The sequence below is a fragment of the Pyrus communis genome, chromosome 5 (genome assembly GCF_041283825.1).
Source record: "Pyrus communis isolate YQ-2024b chromosome 5, ASM4128382v1, whole genome shotgun sequence".
NCBI lineage: Eukaryota > Viridiplantae > Streptophyta > Magnoliopsida > Rosales > Rosaceae > Pyrus > Pyrus communis.
Genome location: NC_142569.1, coordinates 15,235,554 through 15,263,077, shown reverse-complemented (window position 1 = coordinate 15,263,077; position 27,524 = coordinate 15,235,554). Strand labels below are relative to the sequence as shown.

Below are 27,524 nucleotides of genomic sequence, written 5' to 3'. Positions count from 1 at the left end.
CCGAAACCTTACATAACTAGTTTTATTGGACCAATCCCAACCATTATTTACCCATTAACTATAAGGAAAACTAATGAATTAATGATAATGATAAAATAAAAGGTAAAGTGAATAGTACCAGGATTGATTTTTTAGTGGAAAAATGTGGTTTTTCGTTAAAGTGAACAGTACCGGAAGTTTTTCGTTAAAGCTTCCTTAACTATATGCTTATATTTCACATAATGTTTAATCAATATAGCTAACTATTAATGTTATTGAGAATAGAGCAACTTACATGAAATAGGTTCATCGTTACATGATATTTCAATTCAATAATACAGTGTCATATGTTGAAAAATTTACACATGTCATTGTTAAAACGGGACGCCACCACTTCACTTCTTTGAACTCTTCAAACTCAAATTTGAAAAATTCAAACCAAAAAAACTCAAACTCGCAAAAGAAAAACGACTCTCACAAAACATCATATGAGCAACAGAGATTTTACACATATGGATTAGTTCATAAAACAAGAAGATTTATTTCCATTAAACATCATGTAATCATAGGGTAGAAAACAAAATCCCGACAAGGACAATGGTGACCACAATTGGCGCATTGTACCGTTGGTCCACATTAGTTCGGGACACCATACGTAAGATGCACTACTGCGCCGGGAACAAATCCAGCCTAGTAAAAATCCTGCGACATGTCTCTCATCACCTGCTTCGGCGGAGCAGTAAATAAGTAAAACGGTAACTCCGGCCGAGCAATGACTTTCCTCAGGTAATCCACCAAGCTCTGGATTTTATCCGACGGGTGAAAGGTCGCCTCCACTGTGCGGTTATCCGGAAACCTGACCCTAATCACCGCCTTTGTGATCGTCGACCTGCGTTTTGCGTCCTCTGCCTCTCTAATCTTCTGCGTTTTGAGGAGCTTGTCTTCTTGCTGTCGCGGGCGCTGAAAGCGGTAGTAATCCTCTGTGGTGAAGTCGTAGAACGGCCTGTTGAATTGGTGGCCGAATTGTAGTGGGCCACTTATTGACCCAATAGCCCATTCAGTGGGCCTTTTATTTAACCCACGTGGAAGCCATGTGATGTGGCTTGTAGGGTTTTTCAATTGGCAGCAGCTGCTGCCCATCTTGTCTTCGTTGCAACAGAAAACAGTGAGCAGCACAGGGAAGAAAAAAGAGCCACTGCCGCAGCCCCATTTAATCAAAGTTGTATTTGTGTATTAACTTTGAGCTTTATATAGAGAGGAAATTATTCACTATATTTCCTTATCTATTTGTTTTTTTTGTTGAGTGAGAGTTATTGGGTGTATTGGGGTTTTGGGTTGTGAGATTGCCAACCCTTTGTAAACTCCCATCTGGTTGATAGTGGATTATTTGGTGAGCCCCTACTACTCCGAGGACGTACTCCAATTACACTGACTGTTGAGGAACTTCGTTAAAATCTTGGTGTCTTTTATATTTTGTTCATGCATTTCATTTGATATATTATCTATGGGTTATCTTGAGTTGATTCCAATTGGTTTGGTGCTATCCTAGCACAACACGGTCGATGTTGGCGGTGTGATCGACGGCGCCGATGAGCTGCCTTCGTTTGAAGGGTCCCAAAGAGGCAACGTCAACCATCATCGTGAGAATTCACGGTTCGCGATAGTGAGCGAATTGGGGAACAAGAAGATGGAAAATTAACGGAGGGAATTTTGCGACTGTGTGATTGTATATACACGCGATTGATTTTGCTCTCCATTTAAATTTTGGAATAACTTTTTAAGTTTTACTTTCGTGTTCCTATTTGGAATAGGATACGCTAATTAGAGAAAATATTTTATGAGATGAGCATAATTCTGCAATTTAATTCCTAATAGTAAAAGTCTATTAATATTATCGTTAAATTGTCATGTGTACGATCAGTTAGTCTATTTTTAAAGGTATTTTTTGGTTAAACAAACTCTTCCACCAACCAGTTATCCTCAGAACTTAGAACGTATTATCTATGAGCATGGAATTCATTTAAATGCTAGCCAACTTCCATCTGTTGTGGGAGGTTGGTTGTTCATCCATTGCATCAAATTCCGATCGTGTTTTGAGCAATTATGAGTAGTGCTAGGTTTTCACAAGCACACTGAATGTACTTTCTCAGTGATAGGATATAGATTTTACATACATACAAACTCTGATTTGCATTTACAACATATTAATTCGCTTTTATCATAAAGTAGTTGAGTCCAAATAAGATTCTTATACGCAGTTACTAAACATGCTCTCCCATATGGTAATGGCGGAACACGCCAATCTTTCCATTTGAATATAATCAATCAAATCCCATCTTTTGTCAACAAAAAGGAAAAAGATTCCTACACACATGTGAAGTGAAGTAACATGTTGGGACAAAACAAGAGAAATGGTATCTACTTAAATTCCCTTCTCTTGCTGCAAACTCCTGTTATTTTTAGAGAAAAGATTTATACACATTTTTTTAAAAAGATTATACACATTATTTTTCACTTCATGAAACTTTTTTTTTTTTTAATCATTGAATATAATAAATCAAGAGGTGTGATATCCACACATCTCATTTTACTTCTCACATACATTTTTAATTTTTGACCGTCGGATCGGATAAATTGAAGAAAATTAACGAACAAAAATTATCAAGAGCATGTAAGAAGTAAAATGAGATGTGTGTATAGCACATCCCTAAATCAAATAAGAATCAATTTTTGATGAAGCATACGGAAGAGTAAAATGATGATTCACATAACTCTTCATTAATTTAAGGGAAAATAAAAAGGTGTCATTTCATGAGGTGGCACGTGCTTAATATCCTGAGAGCGATGATTGCACGAAGGGAAACGCAAACCTCGTGACCAGCCCCCCTTCCCCACGATTATTTGAAGCAGCGTTCGCATCCGTGCCCATCAGCCATGTAAATGTAAACCCAACCACGGACCACTCTTGGCCCCTCTCTCTCTGTCTCTCTCTCACTCACGCACTCAATTCTCCCTCTCTCTTCTTCTTCCTCACTGCAAAACCCCAATAATCTCGCTCTCTCTCTCTGCACAAAGGTAACTCCTCTATTTTCTCTTTACTCTCTCTCTCTGTTTCCCCTGTTTTTTATAAATTTTCATGGGAACCAAACAGATTGTTCGGGCGCCGCTTTAAATGTTTCGCAGTTTTGTGTTCGTTTTTGTCAAATGTGCTGTACGGATTGTGGGTTTCACAAATTTAAATTTTTGTTTCGGAAAAGTGGGAACTGATTGTTTGATTGTGCAAATTTCGTTTCTTTTTGCATAATTGAGGTTTAATTACTGGTGGTAAGCCTTGGTGTTCGGAAATTCTGATAAATTTTGGATTTTCCTTTCGATTTTGAAGGAATTCCAAGAACTGGTGAAAATGGCGGTTACCCAGTTCAGAAGTGGCGCCCTTTCTAACGGATTAACCGCCGGAGCCAGTGACCGCAACCCGATAACTCGAAAGTCCAGGTTGTTTAATTCATTGCACAGAAGGGGAGATTGTAATATTGTAGCAAGAAGTGGTAGGAAGGATTTGAGCAATGCCAATGCTGTGGGGGGATACAATCTGTATGCTACACGAAGAGCACTGTGCACGCCGCTAGTGACACGCCGCAGAAGACCCTGTTTCCCGGTGGTGGCTAATCAATTGAGTTCGGATTTGGGTGTGGGATCCTCTGAGGTGGAAGGAAAGTTGGGTTTGGAGGAAGAGGAAGCTCTCATAGGTGTAGGGAGTGGTGACCTGTAAGACCTTATAGCCTACATTACCTTGTTATGTTTAAATTTTTGGTTGCTTTAGTTTCTTGACATGCTGCTTTTATTGTTGTGTAACCTATTTTTTTCTTGATTGATGCTCTTACTTTTGTAATCTTGTGTGATTCTTCTTAAAATTAAACATAAAATAGGCGCATTAATGGAGTTGCATGTTGCTTTTCTCTAAAATGCTTGGTAGCGATCTGTCTAAGTTGAACTGCGCCTTTTACTTGCAACGAGATTCATATGTTTCTTTTCAAATTTGTTAGAAACTTATCGTTTGGAAAAAAAGAAAAAAAAAAAAATTATGAGTTTGTAGAGTGGCTGGTGACTGAGCATGATAGCTTTAGATAAATTTTTCTACTTTTTATGGAAGCCTCCCAATCCCTTCATCTTCTAGTCCCTCCCTTCGTATGTGGTTTGGTTTATAAGTGCAACCAAGCTAATTTTGATTTAGTTCACTTAATTTTGATATTGAAGCTTATATGAGAAATATTACTGTCAATAGCTTTCGGGAATTGTCTATTTCAGCGAGTCTCTGAAATATTTATTATTACTCTTAGTTTTTAGTTGATGGGGAGTATGAACTTCGCTACCTATGTTAAGCATTGTTTTTTGTTTGTTTTGGGTTGGAGTTTAATAACATTTCTATCAGTGAAACATATTCTCCAGATGTCAAACGCGAGCTATTGATGCTTTCTTTACCTGCAATTCTGGGTCAGGCCATTGATCCATTAGCACAACTAATGGAGACTGCATACATTGGCAATTTGGGTTTGTTTCACTCCTTTAAATGTGTTCAGTGACTGATAACCGTATAATTGATTTGAATTTGGAGCTCTTTACTTATTTTGCTTTTGTTTTTCCATAGGTTCTGTGGAATTGGCTTCAGCTGGTATTTCAATGAACATCTTTAATTATATCTCAAAGATATTTAATATCCCTCTCCTCAGTGTTGCGACATCTTTTGTTGCTGAAGACCTTGTTAAGAGTGAAAGTAAAGGTTCTATTTCAGGTGAAGTTCAACTTTTGTTTTACTTCCCAGTCATCTTTGTTGTACACATATTTGGTCAGTCCTTATGTCTAAATTAGAGCAGAGATTACTCAAACCTCTTTTTTTTTTTTTTTTTTTTGCAATCTGATTTTGGCTAATTTTCATACAGAAAATGGTTGTCTAAATGGCAATACTAATGGTAAACTCAGAACTGTTGATGGAGTTGTTGAGAGAAAGCAGCTGTCTTCAGTGTCTACAGCTTTATTGTTAGCAGTTGGGATTGGGATTTTTGAGGCCGTGGCCCTGTCTTTGGGATCTGGGTTGTTTCTAAATATGATGGGCATATCATCAGTAGGTTACCTGATCTAAAATTAAATCTCATACTGATTTTTTTGTCTGCCTTGTCTTATATCCTTTTGCAGAATTATATGAACTTTAGTTTTGTGTATACATAAATGTAATTATATATATATATATATATATATATGTGAACAATTACTATACAAGTTTCGAGGTCTTGTGCATGTGCGATTACTTAATTTGATTTTTTATTTTTGGTTATGAGGGGAGCTCATACGTTTTCTGGTTTCCCCTCTCATCTTTGACTGTTTATTTTAAGGAAAATCTTTGTCCCCCCGAATATCACAGGACTCACCTATGCGCATTCAAGCACAACGATTTCTTCAACTAAGAGCATTTGGTGCTCCCGCAGTAGTAGCGTCTTTGGCTCTTCAAGGAGTTTTCCGTGGATTTAAGGATACAAAAACTCCAGTACTATGTCTAGGCAAGTTTTTGGTTATATATTTTTAAACGTTCAAGTGACATCCTTTATAGATAGCAGTATGAATTTGTCATGTGTGACTGCTGAAATGCCTGGTTAATCTATTGTCATCAGCATCTTTGCTGAGGGGAGAGCACTGGGGAAGTGGTGTAACACTTTTTTATCCAGTACAATGCTATGTATTTGTGCTACATGTCCAAATGGCCTTTAGCATCTTTTGATTGAATATGAAATAATTTGAAGCTTTTAGGATGGAAACTCTAATTTTCCATAAGGTGTACACCCACACACACACACACACACAAAACACCCATATAACACACACACAAACAATATTGGTCTGTTATTCTTGCAGTGTATTTATAGTCTTGTCTACAACTTCTTGTTTTCCATTTTTTTCTAGTCTAGCTTGAATGCTCCTTAAAGTTAATTGATGTATTGTTATTTGTGCAGGTATTGGTAATTCGTTAGCTGTGTTTTTGTTGCCCCTCCTTATTTATTATTTTCGTTTGGGTGCAACTGGTGCAGCCATTTCCACTGTTATATCTCAGTATGTGATTTTCAATAGACTTTCTGTAAATATTACCCTTTTTTATTTGTAATTAGAAACTGAATTTTATGGAATTTCTGTTTTTCAGATACACTGTCACCTTTTTAATGATCTGGTTTCTAAATAAGAGAGCTATACTATTGCCTCCGAAGGTTGGATCACTACAATTTGGTGGATACCTTAAATCCGGTAAGTTTTATTTCCTTTTATTGAACGTTTTACTCTCTCATCTATCTGAGATTCTGAATATATACAGCTTTATTCCAGCTCTCTGATTCATTGATTTTCTTGACTATCATAGTAATTCACTATATCTTCTGATTCAGCGCACATGTATCGGGGCAGTGTATATTAATGTTTCTTTTGTCTTTGTGTTGGTTGTTAAACTTCTTTCATTACCCCAGCGATAATTCTCTCGTCTTCATATTCAAAGTTTGTTACCTAATTGCTTTTGGTAACAACTCTACGATGTTGTAGGTGGCTTTCTTCTTGGACGAACTCTTGCTTGTCTTACAACCTTGACATTGGGAACATCAATGGCGGCTCGTCAAGGTCCAGTAGCTATGGCTGCTCATCAGATATGTATTCAAGTATGGTTGGCTGTATCCCTTCTAACTGATGCAATGGCTGCATCTGGTCAGGTTGGACTCGCTCTTTTTATCATCGTTGTCTGTATCTACTTGTTTCCATTATTGAATCAGCATGTGAAGCCTACGTATAATTTCACTAAAATTCACTGATATTTGTCTTCTCGAATGGAGTTTTTTGAAGAATTGTGTCGTTGTATATGGCATCAAAGTTATGAAGAGCTAAAATGTCTCTATTTGCAGGCCCTGATTGCAAGTTACTTATCAAAAGGTGAATACAAAATTGTGAAAGAAGTTGCTGACTCTGCGTTAAAGGTATTTGTTTTTTTTTCACTTATATGTGGTGTAGTTTTGTTACGTTGCATATGATTATGTAGTTTCTTGATTTCAAATATGATAAATTTACGTGAATGTTTTTTTTTTTTTCAGATAGGATTGTTCACAGGTATTTCCTTGTCTGTAATTTTGGGAGTATCTTTTGGTTCTCTAGCTACGTTGTTCACCAATGATCCTGAAGTATTAGCAATTGTTAGATCCGGGATATTGGTACGTATTCAAATTTATGTTTGGTGGTATATTAGTCTAGATTTATGCAACATGTCTTTAACATAGGTAATGATGTTTAATTTTCCACAGTTTGTCAGTGCTAGTCAGCCTTTAAATGCTCTAGCTTATGTTTTCGATGGCCTCCATTATGGTGTTTCAGATTTTGCATATGCCGCCCGCTCCATGGTAAGCTTGCTCCCTTAGAAGAGCCGAAGTTATTCAGTCATGTCTTTATTATTGCTTTGATTATGAAAGTGTACATATTTCTGTTTTTGTTGCTGACAAAATCTCTATTATTAATAGATGGTAGTGGGGGCATTATCTTCCGCATTTTTGCTATATGCTCCTTCCATCTTTGGCCTTCATGGAGTTTGGCTGGGTTTGACTCTCTTCATGGGCTTGCGCGCAGTCGCAGGCTATGCCAGGTAATAATATAACATGTCAAATTTTTAATCGTGAATATAATACTCTTTTCGATAACCAATCCAACTTTTAAGTAAGTGGTTGGTTTACAAGTTATAACCCCTGATGATAATATATCTAAGGCTTATATTGCTAAAATATGAATACGGCATTTGCTTATTTTCCTAGTAGAAGAGGCATAATGATTATTCAGGTCTGGATTTTACGTTTATCAGCATCATCGCTATCTCTGTTGCTGCTTATTCGTATCTTTGTTTTTCTTCTGTTCTCCTTTCAGATATCTGTCAAAATCAGGCCCGTGGTGGTTCGTGCACAGGGATTTCCAGATAGCTCAGGTTAGTGGACATTCGAAATTCTTCTAATGCTGCATTTTTCTGTTTTTATTTTTGTAAGACCTGCAAAATATTTTCACTCTGGTTCTTGACGGAATAGTTGGAATATGCCGATGAAGCTGTTAAAAGTTAATGTTGTCACCGCCTCATCTATTTTTTCCTTTAAAATTTAGAGAGAGGATTTATATGAACTATGAACATGTTTCCAGGTTTTAGAATGTGCCTAAAACTGCATGATCCACTTCTTTTCCCAGCTAGCCACTTGAGATTGGCAAAATCAATTCGATTGAATGACATCATAGGCCAAGTATCTCCCACAAGCCGAAGAGAGGTTTCAGCTGCAATTTGCGCATTTGTTTCAATATTTGTATTATATGATTATGCATTTTTATATTCATTGATAATTTTTGCGTACGAAAAACAGACCTGAAATTCCTTTTGTAAATTCCAGTTTACCATACTTTTACTGTGATCCTCGTGGTGAAAAAGTCATAATAAACACATGTGGTGAGTCATGTTAGCAAATACGGTCCGATTCCAAACTTTAGTTATAAAACCCCAGGGTTTAAGGTCTTCATGAGATTGTTTTCCTTGAAACAATGTAGCTTCTACTTCTTGGATACATCTTTTGCCTTGACTTCACCAAATTCACACTCCTTCAGTTGTCGATCCTCCCAAATCCCCAACGCTTGACAACGAGGCATACCGTCGGGCTCTCCAGCCAGTGGATGCTGGGTTGGAAGCTTTAAAGTTTCTAGCTACACAAAAGGACTTCGAAAAGCCCGTGACCATGGCGTAACATACTTTCTTTTTGGTAACTAGAAAGCGAATTCAATTGAAATTTGCGCACTTATTTGTTGAAACAACATAAAATACAGGGTTAATTTCAGTTTATCATCTTAAAGTTTCTTGATTTTCAACATTTAATACAATAATTTTTTTTATCCTAGAGTGGTACATAAAGTTATAATTTTAGGACATTTTTATACATTCGTTAAGAAAGAAAGTGGAGATTAATGGCGTTGAGGGTTTGGTAGAGCGAATTGAGGGTGTATGTGGAGAGGGTGTGCATAGGAGCGAAGGGAGGGAGGGGACAGTCCATAAACATTTTTTTTTTTTTTTAAATTTTAAATTATTTATGTGGGTCCTTATGACACGTGGCGTCTAGTCACTGTCCGTCACTGTCCACGTAATACGTCATCAGTTAACGGTTAATTTAATAGCAAAATAATGAAAGTGTCCCTCAACGTCAGTTAACGATTGATTTAACAGCAAAATAATGGTTTATATATTTATGATGGTGATATAAACTATTATTTTCTTATGAAGAAAATTGACATCATTATCTACCTATAACAATTACATATAAACACAATTTGTACGTATTGTAATGAAAGAAAATAGAGAATAAATAAATACATGCTAAATAGGCCACTTAGTACTATGGTTTTGTGATATTATTTTTTACTTGTAAGTAAGAGATCTTATATTTGATTCTTCTTAAAGGCGAATTTGAATCACATTATTGTGGTTCACTTTGTGAGGTTTAACCCACTCTTCCACTCTTTTAGTATAAATAATATTGTTAGTGCTGAAAAACAAAAAAAAAAAAACCCTGCTAAATGTATCGCAACAGGTAGAAAATATAAAAGGATGACTTTATATGTACGTTGATAAAAGATAAGCCATGTCATCATTTGAATCAAGTTAGAGGAGGTAAATACAAAGAAGATGACCCTTACATTTTATTTAGTGTGAAAATTGACCTTGCTAATTTACTCGGATTACGGTTTTGTTTGATATTTAGTATGAAAGTGGCCATAAATTACATTGAAAACAAATTAGGGTTAAATATGAATTAACCCATCAACTGAAGGGCATAATGAGAAGTTAATTGAGCGAAAAATATGATCAATGAGTTTAATAGTAAAACATGAGGATTTCTCCTAAAATGTGCTTGGGAATTGGGTTAATGTGCAGCCCATGTGAAGTGGGCAACATTTTACTATTACGTAATTACTCACCAACCCTAAACTCTGAACCCTATCAAACATATTCGACTTTTGGTGTATCAACAATTTTTTAATTAGCACCCAACAAAATACACTACTCATATATAAATATATTCATTCAGATTGATGAATTGATGATGATAATAATACAAAGACGGCAATGCCTCCGGTCAAATTTGTACAGCTGGGCACTATGGAGATAAGATTGGTTTTGATGAGTCGCTTCATCGTCATCCCTCAGGCCACTTCATCTTCATTCCTCAGCACTATGTGTTTTATCTGTCAGGCTTGTGACATCTGTAACCTCAACATATGGCGACTCTGAAAACTTATCTACACTGAAAGCGCATTGATAAGTGGAAATTCTATTGCATATTGCAGGGGAATTCTCTATTCTCTTATTCTTATCTTTTTTTTATCCCTTCATCTCATATATTATTTTTTATCTTATTATCTTTATAAAAAAATTAATATAAGATGTTGACGTAGTTTAATCGTAATCGTTCAAATAAGAGAAGATAGAAGAGTAGAGAGATTAGGAGAGTAAAGTTCGGATCGAAAGACAAGCACAGTGAGGCTATAGCGGCATAGGCCATTCAGTCCATTGTCTTGGGACAAACACATAATTAATTTTCACCTGATAATACTTGCAATTTAAGCGCTCAGGCACTAAGTTAACACAGTATTAACTATTCGTTTTTACTCGACATTGTATCTTACGATTTACACGGTTCATTTTTATATTTTCATTGAAAAACCATCCATACGCAAATTCATTTAAGCCAAAAGCATTTAATTATTTTAATATGGACTAAATAAATAAACAAATACAGTATTTTTGATAAACAATGAAATCTTCATGGTAATACTCAAACTGAATTTTTTTTTTTTTTTTTTTTGTAGAAATGATGCTTGAATTAGAAACTAAATTAATGAATTACTAGAATCACAAGATTACTGTCACATCCCGGCTCAGGGCGGATTACTTCCCGGGCCCGCTCCATCACCGTAGCACGATATTGTCCGCTTTGGGCTTATCATTCCCTCACGGTTTTGTTTTTGGGAACTCACGAGCAACTTCCCAGTGGGTCACCCATCATGGGATTGCTCTAGCCCCCTTCTCGCTTAACTTCGGAGTTCCTACGGAATCCGAAGCCAGTGAGCTCCCAAAAGGCCTCGTGCTAGGTAGGGATTGGAATATACATTTAAGGATCACTACCCTGGGCGATGTGGGATGTCACAATCCACCCCCCTTAGGGGCCCGACGTCCTCGTCGGCACATTTCCGACCAGGGATTGGCTCTGATACCAATTGTCACATCCCGGCTCGGGAAGTAATCCGCCCCGGGCCGGGATGTGACAATTACACTGAAGAATTGGTCAAAACAATTGATTTTAGTCTTGTGTTGTAAGGAAAATTTTGGTTTTCCTTCAATGTTTTTGGTAACTTAAATATACTTGGTATGATTATGTTTTTTTTTGTGAGCCTTTAAATAAACTATTTATTTAAGGGCTTACTCCTGTGGTCAAATTGAGAGTTTTTCACCGTGTGTGTTGGGGCATCCTTTCTTCAGAGATTAGAGAATTTGAGGTTTGATTCTTTGTGAGTTTGTAAGCTTGTAAGGATTGGCTGTATGAGAGGAAGTGAATATTGAGAGATTTTTTATTTGTCTAACAAACGAGAGGATAACTACATAACGAAGATCTAATATTTTATATTTGTTTAGTGGAATGTCCATCAAATGCCTGGGGATGTAACTGTTACAACAAAGCACCGATGATGTGCTGATGCTCAGTAACCAACACACTTATGATCATGCAAGCCATGATGAGTCAGGAACTGTGAGTGGCAGCTGCGATCACCGACAACCAGCAACAAACGTGGCCAGCAGCAGCGAGCATCGACTGAACCGATTGTAACAACATGCGGGGTACATGGAATTGACACCGATAAAATTGGCACCCTCGTGGCAGCGATGACAGACTGCAGCGGCAAACAGAAATAAATTCTGGGCACGTGGAGTTAGCCATTTTGAATGACCGACTAGATTCATCAGCCATATCAGTCGGTGTGGTTCGACCATTTTTGAGGAAATCAAATAGGAGAATGATATAGACTTGTCTTATAAGACAAATCCTTTAAAAAAGATATTTCAAGTTAACTCTGAAAAGTGGATAAAGGCCATGCAATCTAAGCTAACTTCGATGAAGGACAATAAAGTATAGGAATTAGTAGAACAAAAGGAAGGAAAGAAACCAATAAGGTGTAAGTGGGTATTCAAGACGAAGGATTCGAATGGAAATGTTGATTACAAGGAAACATTCAGCCAAGTGTCTACCAATGATGCATTTAGGGTGATCATGACGATTGTTGCTCATTACAATTTAATTTTACACCAAATGGAAGTTAAAACTGCGTTCTTAAATGGTGATTTAGATGAGAATATATATATATATATATATATATATATATATATATATTTATATATGAGACAACTAGAAGAGTTTATAGAAGAAATCTATCTATGATCTCAAGCAAGCATCGAGACAGTGGTATCTTAAGTTTCAAAAGGTGGTGAAAGAGTATAGTTTCATTGAAAATCCCTCTGATGCATGCATTTACATGAAGATCAGTGGGAGCAATTTTATTATACTTGTTCTTTATGTGGACGACATTCTCCTTGCCACAAATGTTGCATGTTTATTAGATGAAATTAAGTCATTCCTGCAAAAGAATTTTGAAATGAAGGACCTTGGGGAAGCAACATATGTCCTTGGAATTGAATTAAAGGAGATAGAAGGAGAGGATTACTAGGGTTGTCACAAAAAGGATATATCGAAAAGGTTCTTAAAAGGTTCAACATGTCTTCTTGTGGAATCACATAAATGTTGATCTCAAAGGGTGATAAACTAAGCAAGTCTTAGTGCCCTAAAACTGATTTAGAGAAGAAAAACATGGAGGAAAGACCATATGCTTCTCTTATTGGAAGCTTGATGTATGCACAAGTGTGCACACGACTTGATCTTGCCTTCACGATAAGTGTACTTGGCAGATTTCAATCTTGCGCAGGTGACACTTAATGGAATGTAGCAAAAAAAGTTTTAAGATATCTTCGGAAGACCAAAGAACACATATTGGTTTATAGAAGCGCATATAATCTTATATTGGAGGGTTACAGTGGCTCAGACTTCGCTAGGTGTCCAGATGATCTTAAGTTCACATCAGGGTTTGTTTTCACAATCGCAAGCGGTGCTATTTCATATAGAAGTATAAAGCAAGCAACAATGTTAGCTTCAACCATGGTGGCTGAGTATCTTTCTTGTTGTGAAGCCACTGATCAAGTTATTTGATTGAAAATTTTCATCTCAGGTCCAAAAGTGGTTGATTCAATTTCAAGACCACTTCATCTTTTCTGTGACAATAATGCAACCATATTCTTCACCAAGAATAACAAAAGAGACGGGGGCTATGTTTACTGAACCCTTGTACAGGACTATACCAGTTTTAGTTTCAAGAAGCATGTCACAAAGATGAGAGTTTTGGTAAGTTTCGATGCAGTTGACTAGTGGAAGCTAAGTACTATTTAAAGAATTTTCTTGTTTTCGAGTCGCCAAGTTTGTTTATTTATCGTATTCAAAGATTACTAAGGATTCTTGACTAACAAAGTTGAAACTGTGAGGTTGTCAAAGTTTTCCCTTAAATATGCAGTTTAGTTGAGAATGTTTGTATATATTTTATATGCATAATGGTATGACAATCTGTGCAATTGTTATCAAGATTAACAACCATTAAGATGAATAATTTTTTCAATTCGAAAGAGGACCAGATGATGATGAATACATATGCATACTTTTTCAATACAATAATTTTCATATCTTGTTGGGGGTTTAATGAGTTGGCCAGCTTTGTAAATGTGATTATGGGGATATTATTCAAGTTAAAGAATATGTTACCCTTTAGTCCTTTACAGATGTTGGTTAATGACCTAAGCCTGGAATCATGATTTGTTTCAATATTGATCTCGTGGCCATTTAAGAAGAATCTCGCATTAAGGTTAGCAATGGTTAACCAAGTGTAGCTCTAGTGAGAAAATGTAAGTTCTGAAGAGATCTATACACTTGGTTAGCACTTGTTATTCCCGTGGGAATATTAGAGATCTACATTGACAATGTTTGTGAGTTGATAAGGAATATGTATATTAGGATTCATTAGCTTGAATACTCATGATTTTTCTAGAAGTCTTTCTAGCTGATATGAATAAAGGATTTCACGGTGATGAGGTTAAGATCAATCATGATTACTTAATGGGAAGAGTCCTAGTTGATTACTGTTAAAGATGCTCCACATGCAGTGCACTGTGCTTTACAGATTTCACTGTGCTTTACAGATTGGAATATGGTTCCCACGTTAAGGATGTATGATTATTCTAAACAACAAGGACACATGCATAGTGGACAGCAAGTCCACTGCATGTGTATACTGACTGATGTTTCATAGACAACAAGGATGCCACTTCCAGTTGTTTTGTTTATTTGCATGCGTGTGTAGTAAACTGTGTATTGCAGCAGATCATTATTCAAAAATATAGATTGGATCCAAGTTTAATATGGTATCAGAGCACCGATCTTGGTGACTCTAGAAAGCTCATTCTGCTTCCGCCACAAACACAACCAGTCCATCTTCATTAAACACAGCCACCATGGGCGACGAAAGACCAACCGAGACGATACCCCATGTATCTGATCCTCTCATTCTGCATCATTCAGACTCACCAAGCCTTGTCTTAGTCTCACAACTTCTTGATGGACACAACTATGGACAGTGGAGCCGTTCTATGCGAATCGCCCTCAGCGCAAAAAACAAACTAGGGTTCATTGATGGATCAATCAAGAATCCCGCAACCACTGATGCCAAGTATCCAATTTGGCAGAGATGCGATGACATGGTCTTGTCCTGGATTTGGCAATCCGTGCAGGGCAACATTGCCCACAGTATACTCTACTGCAAAACTGCATCAGCAACATGGAGAGATCTTGAGGATTGTTTCTCGCAAGGAAACGATTCCAGGATCTATCAAATTCGACAAGAAATTGCCGAACACCGACAAGGACAGCTATCTGTTTCAGATTATTACACAAAATTGAAAGCTCTCTGGGATGAATTAGCATCATATCATGGGCCCATTGCCTGTGAATGCGAGGGATCCAAGGCACATGCAGACAGGGAAGAAAAAGAGAAAGTCATGCAGTTCTTAATGGGTCTGAACGAGAGTTACTCAATCATACGAGGTTCTATCTTGATGATGAGCCCACTTCCAGATACACGACGAGTCCATGGATTGGTTCTTCAACATGAACGCCAATTGGATGTGGTAAATCGACGTGAACCTATCGCCCATGCAATGCAAACCAGTCATTCGACAGCACCAAAACGAGGCTATGGTGCCAACAACCCTAATTCACGGAAGATATTCAAATGCAGCTACTGTGACGGAGGACATCCAGTCGAATGTTGTTTTTTTCTTATTGGATTCCCTGAAGGACACAAATGGCACGGGAAGAATGTGCAGCCCAGAAATAGACGTGCACCTCCAACTTCCAACAATGTTGAAGCATTACCGTCGCCAGCTACCAAAGCAACAACCTCCAACATATTTGATGCAACGTTCACAACTGAGGAGTACAACCAACTCATGGCTCTCCTTCGCAATAAGAATGGTACCGATCTGCCCCTTGCACATGCAACAGGTATCTATACACCCAACTGCAATTTTGCACATTATGATCCAACATTGTATTGGATCGTGGATAGCGGGGCCACAAATCATGTTTCTCACTTATCACTCAGCCATAATCACACTAAAACCCAACATGATTTTGTTGGTTTACCAAATGGCGGACAGGCTGCGATTGAAACCATTGGGTCAATTAAATTGTCGCCCGAGATAACTCTTGATGGAGTTTTACATGTGCCACAATTTCATGTGAATTTGTTATCTGTGAGTAAGTTGACCTGGGCATTGAAGTGCATTGTGATATTTTACCCGGGTTTTTGTGTTGTGCAGGACATGGCTACGAAGAGGATGATTGGCCTGGGCAAGCAGTTTGATGGACTTTACTACCTCACTCCAACACAAAACCCTCATCTCGCTCACCATGTCAAACGTACCTCAGCACTTTGGCATCAACGTCTTGGGCACCCATCCTCGGCTCCCCTTCACTCTTTATCCCAGACTATCCCAGAAATTATCTTTGATTCTACACATGTTTGTGATGTTTGTCCTTTAGCAAAACAAACTCGTTCATCTTTTGTTTCCAGTTCAATAAAATCAGTTGCTCCTTTTGATTTGATCCACTGTGATATTTGGGGGCCACATAAAATCCATACACACTTTGGGGCACGTTACTTCCTCACCATTGTAGATGACTTTACCCGTTTCACATGGGTTCATCTTATGCGATTTAAATCAGATACACAAACCTTGTTGCACTCGTTCTTTTCTTGGGTCAAAACCCAGTTTCATCGTGACATTAAAACCCTTCGTGCAGACAATGGGGGAGAATTTGTATCTATGCGTTCGTTTTTAGACACTCATGGCACCCTTTTTCAACACACTTGTGCACACACCCCTCAACAAAACGGGGTAGTTGAACGCAAACATCGCCATCTTTTGAACGTTGCCCGTGCCTTACGATTTCAAGCTAACCTACCCTTAAAATTCTGGGGGGAGAGTATACAAACTGCATGTTTCCTTATCAATCGCCTTCCAGCACCCTTACTTTCCCACAAATCTCCCTATGAACTCTTGCATGGGACACTACCTACATACTCTCATCTTCGGGTTTTTGGGTGTTTATGCTATGCCACCAACCTTACCCCCTCCCACAAATTTGATGCTCGTGCTCGTCGCTGCCTCTTCCTGGGTTATCCCCTTGGCCAAAAGGGCTACCGTGTTTATGACCTTGATAGCAAACACGTTTTTTCCTCTCGTGATGTCATCTTTCATGAGCATATTTTCCCCCTTGCTACCTCACCACCAGAAAAAGACCTCGACTTCCCTGTCTTACCTATCCCTCATGACGATCCCACTCCTGCACTCCTCTCAACTCAACCCCTTTCAACTCTTGACCTCCCTCCCACTGCCGATATCACTCCTTCACCCCCAGACATCCCTCCCTCGCCAGACATCCCTCCCTCGCCAGCATCTGCTCCCTCACCTTCGCAACCTCCTTCTCTTCGCCGCTCCGACCACATTAAACACCCACCTGCCCATCTTCGTGACTACCAGACACATCATGCTGCTTTGCTTCAGCTCAGCGTCATCCCTTCCACCATGTCCGGCACCCGATATCCCCTTCAACGGTATGTTTCTTACTCCCATCTCTCTCCTGCTCACTGCTCTTTTGTCCACAACATCTCTCACTTGGTTGAACCAGCCTCTTATGAGCAGGCCCGTCATGACCCTCACTGGCTTGCAGCCATGAACTCTGAGATTGAAGCCCTTGAAGCCAATCACACCTGGATTATGGTTCCCCTCCCTCTTCACCAACGACCCATTGGCTGTAAATGGGTCTTCAAAATCAAGTACCATTCCGATGGTACCATCGAACGCTACAATGCCCGCCTTGTCGCCAAAGGGTTCACGCAGCGCGAAGGGATTGATTACAAAGAGACGTTTGCTCCAGTTGCTAAACTCATTACTGTCCGCTGTCTCTTGACTGTTGCTGCTGTTCGCAGCTGGTCTCTTCATCAAATGGATGTCCAAAATGCTTTCCTTCACGGTGCATTGCATGAAGAAATCTATATGATACCGCCTCCTGGATATCGTCGACAGGGGGAGACCATGGGTTGTCGACTCCACAAATCGTTATACAGACTCAAGCAAGCTTCTTGCAGCTGGTTCCAACGTTTTTCATTTGCCATTCAAGAAATTGGCTTCCAACAGTCCCGTGCGGATTACTCGTTATTCACTCAGGTCTGTGGACAATCTATTACTGTGGTATTACTCTACGTTGATGACATGATCATTGCAGGAAATGATGAGGAAGCCATTAGTCGACTCAAGAAGTTTCTTAGTGGTTGTTTCCGAATTAAAGATCTCGGACCATTAAAATATTTTCTTGGTGTCGAAGTTGCACGGTCCAAGGCTGGGATATCCATTTGCCAACGTAAATATACCTTGGATATATTGGAGGAAGCTGGTTTGCTTGGAGTGAGACCTGCCAAGGTACCCATGGAACCTGATTTAGTGTTGACAACAATGGGTAGTGATGCTCTCAAGGACCCGACTCGATATCGACGTTTGGTTGGTAAACTGATATATCTCACCATTACAAGGCCAGACGTTACGTATGCAGTAAATAATCTCAGTCAGTTCATGCAAGAACCCAAACTTCACCATCTTAAGGCAGCACATCGCCTTCTCCAATATCTGAAAGAAGCACCCGGACAAGGCTTAATGTTCTCTTCCCAAAGTGAATTACATTTAATCGGTTACTGTGATGCAGATTGGGCACGTTGCCCCATTACCCGTCGATCAGTGACAGGTTATTGTATCTTCCTTGGAAAGTCACTTGTGTCATGGAAAAGCAAGAAACAAGTTACAATAGCTCGTTCCTCTGCTGAAGCGGAGTATCGATCCATGGCTGCAGCTACTTATGAATTAAGTTGGCTGCGATATTTGTTGAAAGATTTATGTGTTGAGCATTCCCAACCGGCAAAGTTATTTTGTGACAACCAAGCGGCTTTACACATAGCTGCAAATCCTGTGTATCATGAACGCACAAAGCATATTGAGATCGATTGCCACACTGTTCGTGAGAGGGTTGAAAGGGGAGAAATTAAAACTTCCTATGTCGGAATGGGAGAACAAGTCGCAGACTTGTTTACTAAGCCACTGCGTGCGCCTATTTTTCAAACGCATCTAGGCAAGTTAGGCGTCATTGACATTCACGCTCCAACTTGAGGGGGAGTGTTAAAGATGCTCCACATGCAGTGCACTGTGCTTTACAGATTCCACTGTGCTTTACAGATTGGAATATGGTTCCCACGTTAAGGATGTATGATTATTCTAAACAACAAGGACACATGCATAGTGGACAGCAAGGCCACTGCATGTGTATACTGACTGATGTTTCATAGACATCAAGGATGCCACTTCCAGTTGTTTTGTTTATTTGCATGCGTGTGTAGTAAACTGTGTATAAAACTCTGCTGCAATTGCAGCAGATCATTATTCAAAAATATAGATTGGATCCAAGTTTAATAATTACCACTGTGTATGGTATATATATTAGGGTCCCTGCACTCTCTTTAAACACGCAAGCTTACAGAAACTCAAACCTCATTCTTGAGGCTTCGCATACAGAATAGGAGAGCTGCAGAAGAACTCTAATCTTAATAACATGTCATCATCGTCAAGTTAGTGGTTATATTTGGTCTTATGAATTACATGTTTCCACATGTATTGATGTTACATTGAGTTGATTCTTTCCTCTTTATTTATCAATGTGCTTCCTAGCTACACCATTTATTTATTATTGTATGTCAAAGATATTGTGATTACTATAAGTCTCTAGAGCTTCTCACTCAGTTCACCGCTCTTCTTGGATAGTAGTTTGACATCAAAGATTTGGGTCCTCTCAGTTGTATTTTAGGCATTCGGGTCATTAATGATTCCACTGGTCCTCACATCTATCAACTAAAGTATGCTCATGATCTTTCTCAGATATTTGACATGGTTTCCTTGAAACCCACTTCCAAGCTTCTTACTGCTAAGGTATCTCTCACGACGTCTAATGGGTCTCTCCCACTATTCTAAAAATCCCTGCCCAGCACCTCCTAAGCCTCATCTAACATCGCCTAGGCCTTGCCTAGTGCTACCTAGATGCTAGGCGGCTGGTCACCTTCCCGATTAGTCTGTAGGCATTTGAAAATTAAGAAGGTGCGCCTAGACCTACTTAGGCATCCGCCTAGCTTGCCTAGGCTACCACCTAACCCGCCTAAACCCATCTAGGCACCTGCCTAGGTAGCAACTCTCATTGAGATAGAAAATATTTAATTTTCATTTTGCATTTTATTTTTTTCAATAAAATGTCAAGGACTTGTTGAACACTTGGATTAACACTCATTATATGTTTGTTCCCCATAGTTTCAATATTTTTGATACTTTATAATCTATATGTCATTTTATATTGCAATTTATATATACAATTATGTGTTTATTAAGTATAAATAGGCACTTGTTTATTCAATATATAATAAATTCACTTAAATCCACCTAGGCGCTAGATCCCAGCCCGCCACCTGACTAGCCTTTAGCGTCGTTTAAAACCTTGGTCTCTCCTTGCTTCTCCTACGTCCTATTGTGAGTTAGTTGGCTCCTTACAATACCTTACCTTAACGCACCTTGACATATCTTTTGTAAATAATGTTGCTGAGTTGCCCTTGCATTATTCACATGATTGCTGCCAAATAGATTCTCCGTTACATCAAAGGTACTATGGATTTTGGCATCACCTTGACTCCCCAGCTTGCTTCTGCAAAATTATATACTTATTTCGACACTGATTGGGTGGGTTGTCCAGATACTTGTCCCTCCACCACTAGTTACCTCATTTATCTTAGCACAAGTATCATCTCTTGGTGCTCTATATCAACCGACAGTGACCCCATCTAGTGGTGAATCTGAATACCGGTCTCTTGGTCATTCTTGGGCCGAGACTACAAGACTTTGTTTTCTTTTTTTGTGAGCTTGGGGTTTATCTATGTTTTCTAGTTTTACTTCAGTGTGATAACCTTAGTTCCACCTATCTTGCTGCTACTCCAGTTCATCATGCTCATATTCGCCACATTGAACTTGATTATCATTTTGTTGGTGAAAATGTGGCTCTTGGTAGTCTTCGCGTTTGCTACATGTCTTTTGTCGATCAGCCTGCCAACCTTCTTACAAAAGTTCTTCATCAGCCACGTCATGGTGTATTTTGTTTGAAACTTGTCCGTAAGGATCATTCAGTTTGCGGTGGGGAGTTAGAATAGAAAATAATCTGGAATCATCTCCGTGATTAATGGAATGCAATATCAATTGTACTTAATTTAGGATTCCTACTACATATGAGTTTTCTCAAATCCTATAATATTGTAAACATTGCACATGATTAATTTAAGGAGTCATAGTTCTGCACTAATGTACTTGCCTGAAGATTCAAGCACAATGAGCTGAAATCCCTATGAAAGTGTGTACTTGCAGGAAAGGAAGCCACTGATCCCAGCTCCTAGAATGGCCACCATCTTTCCCATTTTTGATAATTAATTGTTTGATATAGAGTACTTTGTGTTTGATATAAATGGGAGGAAGTAATTACTTTTGGGTATACACTTTAACAATTTTGCAGGCTTCAGAATCTCAGATACATTTTATATAGGAGAGAACCAAAATTATATGAATCATTGAGAATAACCTATGGTTGCAAGTAATTATCATTTTTTTTTTTTGAAAACAGTACGATATTCATTGATAAGCAATAGAATACGTACAATAATTGAGAATAGGGTGCATACAATGAGTCTCGAAAAAAAATATTGTCGGGGATTTCAACCTGGTCTAAGGGAAAAAAAGTCTCGCACCATAATAGATTACAAAGCGTTACTATCCTCAATGAGAAGATTAGAAATCACATCAGGGGATTCTTCAACCAAGTAAGTGGAGCATCAAGAGTAAGACCCAGCCTCACCAATCTATGTGCCATAGGGGATTCTTCGACCAAGTAAGTGGAGTATCAAGAGTGAGACCCAGCCTCGCCAATCTATTTGCCACCTTATTTGACGTACGTCGTCCAAAAGAAATTGTCCATTGGGTAAATGCTTAAAACACTTGGATTGATGATACGCCAATTATATTTATATGAATCATTTATGGGTAACAATTTGCAGGCTTCATATCTATTATATATAAAAAGAACACAAAAGGTGAATAGTGTTTTGGTGTCATAATCTTTACCAAAAAAATTGGATAAAAATGCCCCCAAAACAAAAAACTTCAAAGGCATTCCAAAATAATGCATCAAATAAGGAAATGGCATTTTCATCATTTTAGTAGAATTTTTTAGTAATTAATGATTTTGTGGGTTTTTTTAATTTTTAATTTTTAATTTTTAATTAGTACCTCACAATAGGCTAGCAATAATGTAATTTAATTTATCTATTTTTAAACACTTTCAAAATACCATAAGAGGCATGTAATGCTGGTTATAAATTTGCACGCGGATAATAATGTAATTAGATTAGTTGTCAAATGATTGTTTTTTTTTTTTTTTTTTTTTTTTGTGTAACAAACGATATTATCTATACTAAGGAGAAATGAGGTGGACTTAGTCTCATATTGGGCTAGCAATAATGTGATTCAATTAGTTGTTTATTAAATATTATTCTCTCTATTTTAAACACGTTCAAAACATCTTAAGAGACCTGTAATGCCGGCTATAAAATAGTCATTGATAATAATGTGATTAAATTAGTTATCAAATGATTTTTTTTTTTTTTAACAAACAATATTATCTACACTAAAGGAGAGGGGGTGGGTTTTGCCTCACAATAGGCTAACAATAATGTGATTCAATCAATTTTTTTATTAAATATTATTTTCTCTATTCTTAATATAAATTCTATAAAAACTGATTTTATTATGTGAATTCAACTACTTTAATTGGTTTATGAGAGGTTTCTTCTAGCATGATCTAAGACTATTCATTTACTTCAAATATTTGACTTTTCTTCTAACATGATTTAAAACGTGTAAGTCACACGTAGCATGCTGTGATTCAAAAAATACCTTCTGCACTCGAATGAGTGCGTGCATGAAGGCTAGTACATATTTAATTATACGAGAGAACCGAGGTCCTAGGAATAATCCAAGCTAACATATTTAAATTTTGGTTGCAAGTACTCATTCAACTATTTTTTTAACAAAATATATTATTTACAGGAAGTGGATAGAGAGTGCATTAAGCCACACACTCGGCTAGCCACAATAATGTAATTTAAGGTTTCATTTTGCGAAAATCGAACCTAAAATCTCTCATTTACAAGTGAAGAAGAATACTACTAGACTGTACACTAAACAAAAAACACTAATTATTTATTGATTTATTTTTAACAAAAACATTTTGCAGCATTATTTAAAGTTAATGAATATATGTAAGATGTAAAAAAGCTCCCTCCCGTGGGAATAAAAACCCTCAAAGTAGAAAATCCTAGCCGCCGACTCTTGTCTCAGATTGGGGTCGGCGCCAAACCTTAATGTGTTGGAATTAAATCACAAACTGCTTGTTAAGTTAATTGTATTTTGTTTAGCTTAAGTGTGTTTAAGTTAGTTTGTTAAAAGAATGAGGATAGCTGCTTAGTATTATGGTATAATTATAATTTTATTTTTATTTGTAAATAAAAGGTCTTAGTTAAGTTCGATTTTCGTCAAAGTCGAATATGAACTAAATTATTATGATTAACCCATTATGAGGTTGAATTTACTCCCACACCTGTAACTGTCGATAATATCGTGTATATTAAGAAAGAACAAGAATATACCTTAATATTCACTAGTAAGTACTTTATACACACACTTTCTAATTTCACCCACCCAATAAAAAAATGCTAAGTGTTTCTTTTTTTTTTTAAAGTCCAAAAAAATTAGATAGCATGTTCATTATTTTTTGGACAATACTTGGGTACACATTAGGAGTACCTACTATACTGACTAATCTTCTAAAAACGAAACGTGTCATTTTGAAACTGCACACATCTAAATTCACGTCGGCAAGATATTATTTTTAATTACATCCTCCCATTTATTAATGAATACGGTATAAAATCAAGCATACAGTGACTGATATCCAACACTTTCAGAAATGGGAAAGCAGGTGGCCGTTGTAGGAGCTGGGATTAGTGGCCTCCTTGCCTGCAAGTACACACTTTCAAAGGGATTTCAGCCTATTGTGTTTGAATCTACGAGCAGCATTGGAGGAGTGTGGACCAAAACTGTTGAGTCTACCAAGCTCCAAACTCCTAAACCGCTTTACCAATTCTCAGATTTTCCATGGCCGTCTTCAGTGGAAGAGGACTTTCCTAGCCAGCATGAAGTTTTGGATTACATCCAATCATATGCTCAACATTTTGACTTGCTTAAGCACATCAAATTCGACACCGAAGTGTGTGGCATTGAGTATGAAGGTGCATCTGAGGATGAGATGCAAGCTTGGAGTCACTGGGGTGGAACTGGAGAGCCTTTCAGCTCCAAAGGGAAATGGAAAGTTGCAGTAGAAGACAAACATAGCCGTTCAACGGAGGTGCCTTCTTATTTTTACATGCATAGATATATGTATACATCCTTTCGAGTTTAATTATGTTATGCTTTCATACTGGCAATTTTTAAGTCATACTGATCTGATTATGCATAAGCAGGTTTACCTTGTGGACTTTGTGATCCTCTGCATCGGACGGTTTAGTGGTGTTCCAAACATTCCTGAATTCCCTTTCAACAAGGGCCCAGAAGCATTTCATGGGGAGGTTATACACTCAAAGGATTACTCCGCAATGGATTACGAAAGAGCGCGTAACTTCGTGAAAGGAAAGCGTGTAACAGTTGTTGGATTTCAGAAATCTGCACTGGACATTGCAATGGAGTGTTCGAACAGAAATGGTAGCTAGTTTCGTGAAAATTAATTGATTGTCACATGGCATGTGCCCGGAATATAGTGATCATTTTGTTCATAGTTTGTATTACCTATTCTTCTTGATTAATTAGTTTGTTTGCAGGGATTGAACATCCATGCACAGTAATTTACAAGACAGAGCATTGGACTCTTCCTGACTATCTTCCATGGGGTGTGCCCCTGACATACCTATACCTTAATCGCTTCTCGGAGCTGTTGATTCATAAGCCTGGTGAAGGCATCCTACTTGGTCTCCTTGCAACAATTCTTTCACCTCTGGTAAAAATTTTTATATTTATTTTTTATGAAATTGTTTTATAAGCAATAATGTTTTAGGTTAAATAATTAGTTGTTAGGGAAGGGGAATCAGTGAGGTTCAAACCCTCACCGTGGTGCATGAATTGCTTACTTTCCACCACGGCGGTAAAGAGTCATCAACTTATCTTTTCTGAACTTAGTATTAATCAATTTGTAAAAAGAGGATTTCATTAAGAATATGTTTTGTGAATTATAACAGAGATGGGGATTTTCAAAATTTGTTGAAAGCTACGTAACTAAGAAGCTTGGGTTGGCCAAGTACGGAATGGTACCTAAGCATAGATTTCTTCAAGAAATCAGTTCTTGTCTGATCTCAACAATACCGGAAAAGTTCTACGATCGAGTCCAAGAGGGAAGCATCATACTGAAAAAATCCCCCAGCAGCTTCAGCTTTTGCCAGGAAGGCGTTTTGGTTGAAGGGGAAGTATCCCATGTGAAGACAGATTTGGTGATACTCGCTACTGGGTTTAGAGGTGATAAAAAGCTGAAAGACATGTTTGTGTCTCCTACCTTTCAGGACTATATAGCTGGTTCGACGGAGGCCATATTACCCCTCTACAGGTTAGCTCCTCTGAAAGCACATTGCGGCAAGTTTATGCTATTGCTGATCACATCTCTCACATAACTCTAGTCCGAGTTCCATCTTTATCTAGCTAGGTCTTAACTTTGTGAGACAAGTGATCAGTAAATGCGGCGTGCACATGTAGATTTATTTGGTCGTTTTATTAACTACTGTAACATTTAAATCTGATGCCTCATTATGCTTCTATTTCAATCAGGGAATGCATACATGGACGAATTCCACAACTAGCCGTAATTGGATTTTCCGAGAGTCTTTCGAACTTGTACACCTCCGAGATGAGATGCAGGTGGGTAGCTGAGCTTCTTGGAGGCACATTTACGTTACCAAGCATAAAAGAGATGGAGAAAGATGTGAACGAATGGGACGGATTCGCAAAGCGATACGCGGGCAAATACTATCGGAGATCATGCAACGGTACCCTTCATATATGGTACAACGACCAGTTGTGCAAGGACATGGGATGGAACCCTAAAAGAAAGAAGGGACTATTTGCTGAATTATTTGAGCCTTATGGACCATTGGATTATGCTCCATCTTAAAATGTTCAATAGTGCGTTGACTTAAAAAATAAATCAACATTTTCTTTCCTTTCCTTTCAAATATGTGTAACTTAAAAGCTTACACCAGTTGTGCGCTACTATGTAATAATATTCGAGAAGAATAATTTTTAATATATTTTCTTGAGAAATGATAATCACTTTTTTCTGTTTTGCGTATATTTATTATTCATGTTTTTAGAATTTTGTGGTAAAATCTGTCACGATTATTTTTGTCATAAATGAATATGAGAATTTAAGATGAAGAAATACATCAATGAGAAATTTGGAATTCAGAGATGAATTCCAGCAAGAATTCGATGAACAGAAAAGCGGAAAAGAATTGAGATGTCAACAAGCCGTAAGGCGGTTGGCGAGTGATACCATACAGAAAGCTTAGCTTATGAGAAAACTGCAATTGCAAGAAAATATCTTGATTTCAATTCATAAATAATTTCAGTGTACGTTATGGTATATATAGAGATACAAATCTGATGACCTTTCTACCCTTAGTTAACCTAGCTAATTACAGACAAGTTCCTAACTAACGCAAGCAGTTTGTTACAACTGTTGTAACTATTTTATAGCAGTACAAGTATTATTTGACTCCTTACTATAGAAACAGAAAACTTCCTCCGTAAGTTTTCTGATTGTATTTAATGAATAATCAGTTACACAGATGTGAATATATATAGCTTTAGCTGCCTTAGTCTAATTACAAGAATACCCTCAACTATCTTAACTAATTACAGTAACTAACATAACTGATTACATTTAGCTTTATCATACTACTTAACAGTAACTACAGTGGATGACTTGTCATTTGCCCTATTACACCCCCTCAAGCTAAAAGAGGAATCAGTGAGGATTCCAATTGGAAGCTTGGAACAGAGAAAAGAGAACCTGTTCTTGGACAAAGATTTGGTGTGAAGATCAGCCAATTGGTCTTCACTACAAACATATTGAACTTTGATGAGATTTGCAAGAACCAACTCTCGGATATAGTGATAGTCAATCTCAACATGCTTGGTTCGAGCATGAAAAATAGGATTAGAGGCTAAAGAGATTGCAGAAATATTATCACACCATAGGGTAGGTAGAGTAGAAAGAGGGAAATGAAGATCTTTGAGAATTTTGCAAACCCAAGTGAGTTCTGCAACAGTATGAGCTAAAGAACGATATTCAGCTTCTGTAGAGGAACGAGCAACAGTGCTTTGTTTCTTTGCACTCCAGCTGATGAGATTAGAGCCAAGAAAAACACAATATCCACTGGTAGACCGCCTGTCAAAAGTGCAGCCAGCCCAATCAGCATCAGAGTAAGCTGAAAGGGCGAGGGTACCTTTAGTAAACCATAACCCATGAGACAGAGAACCTTTAAGAAATCTGAGAACCCTTTTTGCTGCT

The 27,524-nt window shown here is 37.9% G+C and overlaps 3 protein-coding genes across 5 annotated transcripts; all 3 read left to right on the top strand.

The window, feature by feature from the left end:
• Nucleotides 1–2,836: 2,836 nt before the first annotated feature.
• On the top strand, nt 2,837–8,491 carry LOC137725949 (protein DETOXIFICATION 45, chloroplastic). 3 transcript variants are annotated; one of them, XM_068464794.2, is made up of 15 exons: nt 2,837–3,054; nt 3,362–3,744; nt 4,409–4,527; nt 4,625–4,768; nt 4,917–5,098; nt 5,396–5,531; nt 5,982–6,078; nt 6,167–6,267; nt 6,556–6,719; nt 6,909–6,980; nt 7,095–7,211; nt 7,302–7,397; nt 7,515–7,636; nt 7,912–7,969; nt 8,221–8,491. In XM_068464794.2, the coding sequence occupies exons 2-15, from the start codon at nt 3,383–3,385 to the stop codon at nt 8,230–8,232; spliced, it is 1,782 nt and encodes a 593-aa protein (XP_068320895.1). In that variant the 5' UTR covers nt 2,837–3,054; nt 3,362–3,382; the 3' UTR covers nt 8,233–8,491. The 3 variants fall into 3 exon arrangements, with proteins under 3 accessions (XP_068320895.1, XP_068320896.1, XP_088550670.1); XM_068464795.2 differs by having other exon boundaries at nt 8,176–8,491; XM_088694544.1 differs by having other exon boundaries at nt 2,915–3,054; nt 3,372–3,744; nt 8,176–8,491.
• A 6,186-nt stretch (nt 8,492–14,677) lies between these two features.
• LOC137728344 (uncharacterized) lies at nt 14,678–16,326 on the top strand. Its single transcript, XM_068467156.2, has 2 exons — nt 14,678–15,725; nt 16,043–16,326. The coding sequence occupies exons 1-2, from the start codon at nt 14,678–14,680 to the stop codon at nt 16,084–16,086; spliced, it is 1,092 nt and encodes a 363-aa protein (XP_068323257.2). The 3' UTR covers nt 16,087–16,326.
• A 7,524-nt stretch (nt 16,327–23,850) lies between these two features.
• Nucleotides 23,851–26,289, top strand: LOC137727001 (putative flavin-containing monooxygenase 1). Its single transcript, XM_068465956.2, has 5 exons — nt 23,851–24,317; nt 24,433–24,670; nt 24,787–24,962; nt 25,201–25,562; nt 25,781–26,289. Exons 1-5 carry the CDS (start codon nt 23,880–23,882, stop codon nt 26,121–26,123), a joined length of 1,557 nt encoding a protein of 518 aa, XP_068322057.1. The 5' UTR covers nt 23,851–23,879; the 3' UTR covers nt 26,124–26,289.
• The last annotated feature ends 1,235 nt before the right edge of the window (nt 26,290–27,524 follow it).

Bases quoted from the DNA above. Each gene is read 5' to 3' on its own strand.
- LOC137728344 (XM_068467156.2), top strand. From the start codon at position 14,678: ATGGGCGACGAAAGACCAACCGAGACGATACCCCATGTATCTGATCCT. The intron at 15,726-16,042 runs GTATCTATACAC...TGTGTTGTGCAG, and splicing joins GCCCCTTGCACATGCAACAG to GACATGGCTACGAAGAGGAT.
- LOC137727001 (XM_068465956.2), top strand. From the start codon at position 23,880: ATGGGAAAGCAGGTGGCCGTTGTAGGAGCTGGGATTAGTGGCCTCCTT. The intron at 24,318-24,432 runs GTGCCTTCTTAT...ATGCATAAGCAG, and splicing joins AACATAGCCGTTCAACGGAG to GTTTACCTTGTGGACTTTGT. The intron at 24,963-25,200 runs GTAAAAATTTTT...GAATTATAACAG, and splicing joins CAACAATTCTTTCACCTCTG to AGATGGGGATTTTCAAAATT.
- LOC137725949 (XM_068464795.2), top strand. From the start codon at position 3,383: ATGGCGGTTACCCAGTTCAGAAGTGGCGCCCTTTCTAACGGATTAACC. The intron at 4,528-4,624 runs GTTTGTTTCACT...GTTTTTCCATAG, and splicing joins TGCATACATTGGCAATTTGG to GTTCTGTGGAATTGGCTTCA. The intron at 5,532-5,981 runs GCAAGTTTTTGG...TTATTTGTGCAG, and splicing joins AACTCCAGTACTATGTCTAG to GTATTGGTAATTCGTTAGCT.